Source organism: Pleurodeles waltl, chromosome 4_2 (assembly GCF_031143425.1).
Source record: "Pleurodeles waltl isolate 20211129_DDA chromosome 4_2, aPleWal1.hap1.20221129, whole genome shotgun sequence".
Taxonomy (NCBI): domain Eukaryota; kingdom Metazoa; phylum Chordata; class Amphibia; order Caudata; family Salamandridae; genus Pleurodeles; species Pleurodeles waltl.
This window is the reverse complement of record NC_090443.1, coordinates 827,831,270-827,840,500: the sequence shown is the minus strand read 5'-3', so window position 1 is coordinate 827,840,500 and position 9,231 is coordinate 827,831,270. Positions and strand designations below refer to the sequence as shown.

At 40.6% G+C, this 9,231-nt stretch overlaps 1 protein-coding gene across 1 annotated transcript in view; it reads left to right on the top strand.

The window, feature by feature from the left end:
• Nucleotides 1-1,120: 1,120 nt before the first annotated feature.
• USP1 (ubiquitin specific peptidase 1) overlaps nucleotides 1,121-9,231 on the top strand; it is a 72,844-nt gene continuing 64,733 nt past the window's right edge. The window contains exons 1-2 of the mRNA XM_069232540.1: nucleotides 1,121-1,611; nucleotides 8,917-9,040. Of these exons, the coding sequence (XP_069088641.1) occupies nucleotides 1,436-1,611; nucleotides 8,917-9,040 (300 nt within the window). The 5' untranslated portion in view covers nucleotides 1,121-1,435. The remainder of the gene's footprint in view (nucleotides 1,612-8,916; nucleotides 9,041-9,231) is intronic.

Genomic DNA, 9,231 nt, shown 5'->3' with positions numbered 1-9,231 from the left:
CTGCCCTTTCAATCAAGTCAGGCAACACGAATCGTGATGCCTTTAACTTCTGAAACGGGAACAATTAATTTGAAAAAAATGAGCATCTTGGCCTGCTGCTTACCGGTTTTATTACAACTGTAAAATGCAAGTAAATATCCTGCTCGTAGGAAGGCAATGGGGGCCTCGGGGAAAAAATAGCAAGGAGGGGCTATTAGCTCCGATACGCTCACTAACATGATCTGCTCCGTCGTGGAAATACGCCCGTTTTTGCACATCTAATCGTTCTCGGGCTAAACCGCAACTTCTGACTTAAGAAGTAAACAATTCACACTTTTGAGCGTGCACGTAACCTCAGACGTGGAAAGTGGACAAATAAAGCGCTACGCGGTTAGTGTGTGAAATTATAGTGGCCATTTTGATTTTGCAAGTTTTCTATTTTAGTACTGATTTACATGTTAAAAAACATCAGAAAAAAAACGTTTGATTTTCCCGCGTCCGATTTCAATAGCTCATAGGTAGTATTAGGAAAAACAATGTTGTTTTTATATATGCAACATATTCATTCAATTAAAAAACACAAACGTACAATAACTTGCTGTACACATAGAAAGCATTATTTTGGTTTTCCAGATTCACTTTAGTACCCTTCAGGCTGAAGATTTAAACAAATCTTTTTTGAACCCTAAACTCAGCATTCTCGCGCATCGTCCACGAAAGTAGTCCGAGAGGAGCGACGTTCTGCATGCTTCCTTGTTTAGCGTGCACCTAATCGCCATGTTGGAATTTCCATATTACCCAATGTACACCGGATATCAAAAGTGAAACACGCTTTTCGTACTCCGCCTATGAAGAAAAGTCCTCTTATATTTCTTACGTACACAGAATTTGTATATATTTTTTTTTTAGCAAAGTGTAATCCTCTATAGTCAACTATCACCATAATAAAATATTTGCTATGATCAACTTTTTGTGGTCGTTGAATAAGCACATCATTTACCGTGGCTGTTCAATTAATCCAGTATTTAATTCATACATTACTATTCCACTCTCGCTTTAAGGTGCGCTCTGAAGTATACGCAAACTGACTGGGACTCGTCTGTGTTTGTTGTCCTTCTTTTATGTCTACGCACCCTTTCGAGAAACCGAAATTGGCGGGTACTGAGTAGAGCGGCAGTTTTGGGACCTGCTTCGGATTTAGTGAACTCCAGTATTTTGGTTTGTGAGACTCTATTACGGCTCTCTGGATCTATAACCTGTGTCTTTGTGAAACACTTCTCGGAAGAAAAGAGACCGCTGTGCGAATGCTGACACCGAGCAAGGTGGAAGACTCCGAGGCAGCTCGTGGAATGGTGTCTCGCGCTGCCCGCCTGCGCTCCGCCACCTGCGGCCACTGAGCCGCGCGCGATCCTTCGTGTCTGGCTTTTGAGCTCTGTTTGTGTTCCTTTGAAACACCATGCCTGGAGTGGTGCCCCCCAGCGATGCCAGCACTGCGCCTCCCCCTCCTAAGGGGGGAAGCCCCGCCAAGAAGAGCCGCCTCTCCCTAAAGTTCTTCCAAAAGAAGGACCCCAAGAGAGCCCTGGATTTCGCCGAGGGGCGACAAGGGGAGTTGGAGGAGGCGCCGACAGACAGGTGGGTGTATATTTGCCACTTAAACGTGTTAGATCTCCCTTCGGTCTCGAGATTTAGCCTTTCTTAAGAACTGTCTCTCCCATCATCCAACAGTCAATTACTTTTTTGACTTTAGTGGAATCAGCTCCCTCGAACAAGTGAGTGCATTCTCATTTGAATCTGACATTTGAGAGTTAATAAGCTGCATTTCGTAGAGACTGGACTCCACGATTTATGGTACCCACAAATAATTTCCCAAGTCTGGTGATTTAGTGAATGTGCTGTGCCGGATGGCCGGAGAAGAGCTTGCCTACAATTGAGCTGTGCATGTAGGTTTGAGTGGTCTGACCATAACTGCATAGAGACGAACCATCGTTGAACTGATAGGGCCTCTACTGTGTTATAAATAGGATGGTAATGCGGGCTTGGGCGTCCAAAGAGGGCTTTACACGGGAGACGTAATTAAAACCACTGTTAAGTTCATATTGTTTTTATTGCTATTCAGTAGTACTTAACACTAGAGTCGAAATGGAAGAAAGCAAAAGCAGCCTTTAGCTATCAATATACAGGCATGCACCACACAGTAGTACAGAAATCCTAGGTAGATAATTGATGAGCCGATACAGTGGACAGTGTTCGGAGTTGCATGTTGGATCTTTACATGTTGTGCTGCAGTGAGATGACATGAGTTGATGCATGGATAATGGTTGCCTGCTATCTTATAATGGCATTTGAGGCAGCCGAAATTTTGATGCCATTTCAGTGCGCTTGGTTTGTGGCTACAATAGGATATACGGTGAATGCACTTGGTTGAAATTACATTGCAGAATACATCGGTTCCTCGACAAAATCAATAACCAAAACGTTTGGGAGGCAAGGCAGTATTGCCAATATGTTCAGTCAGGGGGCGTGTTTTAGTCTTCAGAGTGTGTTGACATATAATTAGGAATCCACCCTCCCAAGTGCTTGGTAAACGTATGAACAGAGGGGAACCTAAAGTAGGGTCAAAAGCATAAGGCATGGTATCCTCGTCATATAAGTTTGAGTAGGATGTTCCAGTGTGTAAAGTATAGTCTAGAAAACATAATCTAGCACAGTAATTTACACCCCCGTAAATACTTGAATTTTGTTTGGATTTAGAATAGTTGTATCGTTTAGATTTATTTATATAGTCTGTCATTAGAGGTGATGTCTTTAGTACTGTGGGCTGTTATCACTGGTGCAGATAAATGTAACCCATGCCCTCAAAGTGTATTTTTAGTTTAAATCTTGTCTGCATGTTTCCAGAGTGATCGCGTGTTTATAGGAGGGAGAGATGCAAGTGAACTGGAATTATATACTTGTTAAATTTGTAAATGGCGATTTTGTTTGGAAGATATGAAAGAAGCACGCAGCCAAAACGTTTATAATGCACCCTTATTTTAGGCTGTTAGCAATGTATACAATTTGACAAATGATGGAAAGTTGTGCTTGGTTCTGTACTGGGGCTTTGTCGAAATCTGTTGGCCCTGATTAGGGTGGATTGGTGCAGCTGTGCATGTATCTTAAGTGTAATATAAAATGTCTATGATTGCTAGTGTGCTTATTAGCATTAGCTGTGAATAACTGGCAGGAGTGTTCAAAATACTGTAGTTCCAGGACTGAATAGCTGCAGCACCAACACATGGATGTGTATTATCAGGCCTCGAGAAAACATTAAAATGTTACTGGACCTGCAGGTCGAGTAATTGAATAATCTACTCAACTATAACTATAATAATAATAATGTACTTGACCTGTAAGCGGGTCTCAAATTGTGTGATCCTAATAAATATTTTAGTTTAGAGTCACTTTTTTTTTTTCTCCATTGTCACATATGACTGTTCCTTCAAATATGTGAGCTCAGCATTTCTGCTGTACAAAAAACTTCTTTGTTTGATTTAAATAGACAGAACGTTTGGTCACTGTATAAAAAGAATGTAGCCCACATATAGGGAACTTATGATCCATTACTCGTCTCTTAGTTTACTAATAGCATTGCCATCAGGGTAGGAGTGTTTCTCAGTTTGTTTAAACACTCACTTTTAATAAATATATACTAAATCGTGATGTGGTTGCACGCTGTCATTTATAGATAGAACATTTCCAAGACATGTCCAAAAACCTTCCCACTAACTTGCAGCTTTACTGATAAAACTGTGTAATGTACTAACAAGCTGTGAAAACCGAATTTCAGAAAACATATTTATCCTTTGGACATAACCAAGTAAAGTGTTCTAATTTGTTTTCATCCTCTTAAAATATTTTTTTCTTCACAAAAGTACAAACAATGGGGTTTCACAACCTCTGAACTATATTTTGGAAATGTTTGTTCAGTTGACTTAGCTATTTAAATGTGTGTTAGGCAAAACCTGGCAAAATCCAGAAAAACTGCAGTCAGAAAGAAAACTAATTGTAAGACAAACTGATTTTCGACCTCTATTCTGAGCATAAAGCAAATGTGACAAAACCAACATTTAAAGGCATCTTTATTGGTCTTCGACTTTCTGGCTGAATACCTGTTCTTTGCCAACTTGCCAGCAGGGGGGGGGGTAGGTCCTAAAAATACCTCAACCTCATAAAATATGACTCGCCATAGTGAGTGGGCAAGTAGATCTTTCGAGGCCTGATTATTCAGAATAATTTTAATGGGAAGCAATCTTTTTAGCTGAGGCAACATCGTTGCAGTTAGTTATTGATAAGTCACCACACCGGGTACATTGTTGTACTTGATAAAGTAAGTTGCTGTTTTTACCCCCAAAAAGGTGGTGCAGGTGGCATGCCTTCAGTTGTAGGAAGGGTAATGGTAACTCAAGGTATATTCTATTCAAAGCGCCATTGCAGCAAGAAGCATTGAGGTGATACATTTGTGTCCCCAGTATGCAATGATGTGCTGAAAGGCACATGATTTACATTGTGCCACATTTCAAACATTGCTTTTAGTTTTGTTTAAAGAACGTGTAGGGACTGAAAGGTCTCCTGCATCCCTGCTTGGTGATGGATGTGCATTTCTGCCTTCAATGCCTCTGCTGCAGTCACAACTGGGTGTTTAGGACCAATTTTTGTTTGCTGTTGGCGAAAACAGATCAATCATGCATGTGTCCATGACCTAGGGCCATTCTAACATATTGTGGTCTTTTTAAGATCAGTAGGGGTGCACAAAGTGTTAACTTTGGTGTGGTAAACGGCTGCTACTCTTACCCAAAGTAAGTGGAACAAGTGTGGTGGTGGCAGCATACTGTTTTTGGAATAGTGATCAGTAGAGTGAACAGGCCTCTTTACCCATGTTACAGGAGTGAGGCCTACCTACTCACTCGTGTAAAGTTCTGCTGCCGTGTGCCTTATTTGTGCTTTGCCTACATCATGTAGGTATGTACCGTTATGCAGTGCTCGTGTGACTGCATGTGCATGCTGTAAGGTATTTGTATGGTACGGTGCATGGAGGCATGTGGGTTCCATTTTGGAAGCCCTGGTGTTTGGGAAGGCACGTGGAGGTGAAGGCGCATCCCAGACATATTTGTGGATTGCCTGCATTCCTGTGAGCTAGGATGGACATACACAGAAGGACAGGAGAGCCAGGCTCTCTTTTGCACTTCAAAATAGTTCTTTGGTTCTGGAAAGGTCTCTGGTCAGTGGGGCCTGGGCACATTGCAGGAGATGTTGCTGATAGGAAACCAAGAAGAATAGGGCTTGGGCCTTTGTAACCTTTTAATAGGCACATATCATTGAGGCTTGTATTCAGGTATGATATTCTAGACACTCCAGTGGCCTGTGTGTGGGACTGTCAAGAGTAGAGTTGTTCCTGCTGTGACAGACTGCTTCCTGGACAAAGGACACAAAAGAAGAGTGGGCACCTCATAGTGGACGACCGTCACAACACAATCATCAAAGTCTAAGATACTAAATTACACCTGTGTCTGGAAACAGATTGTAAAAAGAGAGACATCACCCTGGAGAATCAAGACCATTTGCCCTGGAGTACAAACACCTGCCTGCTGAGACCAAAGGACACTGTGAGTAGGAGGAAAGTGCCTGGAGGGAGTAAGGTCTAGTGGGGATCTGTTGAGTAGATCCCTGAAGCAGAATGTGAGATTCTGGTCATCAGGACTGATGCACCAATCGAGCTGTGTGGGCTCCCTCCCCGGCTGCAGTTAAGATTAAAGGCATCACCCTGATGCATCAGAACAGGGGCATTGCTGTGTGCAGTGCTGTGACCCGGAAGGAACATTGCCCTATATGTTTGCAACTCCTGTATGCCAGGTGGTGACGATGGTGAAGACTAAGTTCCGTCACTAGTGCATCGATGTGACAGGAGGCTGTTGCTGTGGACCCCTGCGGCATCACCTGCAGCATCCAGACTTATGCTCACCGCTGAAGTGCAGCTTTACTCTCCGTACCATGTTGCCAGCAAGAATAAGCAGGACTAATTACAGGGTTTCGGGGCAAGTTGATCTGCCTAAAGTTCATACTTTGACTTTTTAAAAGCGTTTGTGGAATTTCAAAAACATCTCTACTTACTAGCGAAGCTTAGCCTGAATGTTGCCTAGTGCAAATGGGGATAAACACAGTATGTCAATGAGGAAGTGGGATTCAGGAGTCTAACCAGACAACGTTTGAGTTCTGGCCTTATGAAGACCTTGCTTTATTCGTGGTATTCCTTATTTCACTGTGTTCATACATAAATACTACTTTTTTCTTAAAAGCAAGTATTTGTCTGGATATTAATTTATTGAGGTTGCTGAGCCTGTTGTAACTCTTGATTCCTCATTTCCCTCTTCTCAACCCAAGAAGCGTTGGAGTGTTCAACCCACACTACAACGGAGTCAAGTGTTGAAGTAGTACTTGCATAGTTGCTCAGTGCCCATAGAAGGTTAGACCCTAGGACATCAGGAGTAAAATGCCCCAACCCCCACATTTGGGCCAGTGGCTTCTATTTGCTCAGAAAGGTTGGTTTGATCCCGTATGAAGATTGTTTATCTTGTGTGAGAACTGTATCACCACAGTTACCAATCTGATCACTGGTCCATTCTTACTGTGTATTTTGCTGAGTTTAGAAGGCTGTCATATAGGTTGTCACTATATTGACTGAATTTTTTTGAGAGATTGGTTGAGTGCACAAATTACAGAATTGTGATATGGAATTGTCATTGGAACATATCTGCAAAGGAGTAGTCCTCAATTCAGCGGACCAACAATGAGTACAGAGACTTGATATAATTAGAGCGCTATTTTGATGAGCTGACACTGAGCCCAACTGATTAGGGGGATATTTTTAAATAGACATGGCGAGCTCCCATTAAAGCTGTGGCCTGATGTTGGGGAATCTGACTGAAGGGCTGACCTGTCAATCCATGGCGTTTGTATGTCAGATGTACCAGAGTGAGCGAACATCAAAAATAACAGTTTAAAGCAAAAGCTAACGAGTATTTTGTTTTCTGTGCAAACATCATCAACTATGATTAAAGTAGTCAGACAGATCACCTCTTACCACCTGAGGGGTAAACTGAGATGGCAGCCTGTCTTGGTTTTCTGCAGAAGGTGCAGAAAGCCTGTCTGTTTATGTAGGGGAAATGTCCAAGGGTATGAATCAAATATTTTTTTAAAGTTAATAATAAAATGTATAGACAAAAGTTTATATACACATCATAATTAAGATCAGTGTGTGGTCAAAAATCAAGATGGGATGCAACACTTTCAAATAAAGTACACATATTAAAATTCCCTCATGTAGAAGAATATATTTGTAAGGGTTGCTTGACACCAAAGCTGCTTGCTATATCTGTTGACAAAAAGTCTTTCAAATATATAGAGAGCGGGCTTTGGCACCACCTGTAGGCGTACATCTCTTTCCCCTCATGCTGTTGGTGGTTTGATACATCCATCTACCACCCATTGAATGCTTGCACTGAAATACATGAGGTTCTACTAAACATCTTCAAAGTACTCTTCCCCATTATACAGTAAATTATTTATCACTTCAACGCGTTCTATCCAAAAACAATCTATATATATATATATTTCTTAAACTGCAACTGACTTTTTTCATGTTTTAGTAAAGACTTAAAAAAAAAAAAGCCAGACCTATTGACGTTGCCATGCTCGTTGAAACTTGATATTTGTTTTGTTATACAGCATATCAACCATAATACATGTTTTCATTACCCTTTATGGTTTGCTTGTCTGCATGTGCTTTTCTAAGATTTTAGTTGGTGTGCATCAATGTTCAGGACTTTGTGAAGTCATGTAGAGGTACCAGTGATGCAGCAAAGAGGTACTCAAAAAGGGCAACAGTTAAATACTTGAATTAATCTGAACTGCTGGTATGTACTGTCAACCATACTACAGTCCATTGTTTGTTTGTTTTTTGTCAGTTCAGGCTTATCTGGTCCTGTTAGAGCTGATCTGACCGTGCCTGACAAAGTACTCTTATCCCAATTGACATCCCTGATATACAAGTAGTTTAAATGAAGTGTTTGACCCAGTGATACTTGTTTGTTATGTATGCAAAGAATATGTCCAGCAACACCTTGTAATACCTTTTATTAAAATGTACAGAGTTTAATTTTCTTGACCATGCTTTTTGAGAAGCTCAGAAAAGGCGCCAGTTTAATACTGATGTATGATTTGTGCCCAAGAGTTTTGAGTGGGCACCACCTCTAGATACTACTGTGAATAGTGCAATATGTTGCATATCTTTACTGGTCGTCCTTACAGTGTGCGATATTGTTAATGGTCCACAGAATAAACTGGCATGCATAAATAACTATAATCAAGACCATGCATAGTACATCTTGATTTATATTTAATATAGTTTAGCGAAAATTCAATTAACAAACCTAAAAATTGTGAAAAAGCTTGCCTGAACATATTTTCAATTTTTATCAAGAAATGATAAACGCACATACAACATATCAAAAATATTTAACATATCAGGCCAAGGGTGCATTTAAAGGTAGTTGCCTTCCTTGTTGTATTTTCACTTCTCATTTGAAGTTTATATTTCTACAGTCCGCACAGTTTAAAGAAAGTGCAAACTCATCTAGAGCAAATCAGCATGTGCTTACTGTGAATAAATTATAAAAAATCGAACCCAACCCTCACAGGCTGTTAAATTTATCACTTCAAAGTAACCCCCTGTTATTTTTTTCACATCTTGTTGATCCATAATAGAAGCAAGTCTCTTCTTGTAAATTCTTTGTTTCCATGGTTAAACGTGCTTTAATTTACTGTAAATTTACCTCTAATTTGTAAGTTTTCTACGTTATGTTTTCTGTAACTTTTCCCCTGACGTTTTTATTTTCTTACTAGTGATCAGGTTGTTCCTGCTGTGCAACCATCATCACCTGATTGTTGTGAAAAAAAAGAGTCCCTGCTGCCGTTTGCTGGGTTAAGCAATCTTGGCAACACCTGCTATTTAAATAGCGTACTACAAGTAAGTCTTGTTATTGTGACACATTTTATGTTGTGGCAACTTTTTTTGTATAACACTTAATTTCCAAACAAGTTAATTGCTGCAATGCAAAGCAGGTCCCTCAGACAGCATTAAGCCCGCCATTCTGAGAGTTTTGTTGTGACCTGTTGAATGGATGACTTGCCAAAGAATAAGAAATGACACTGAAAGTC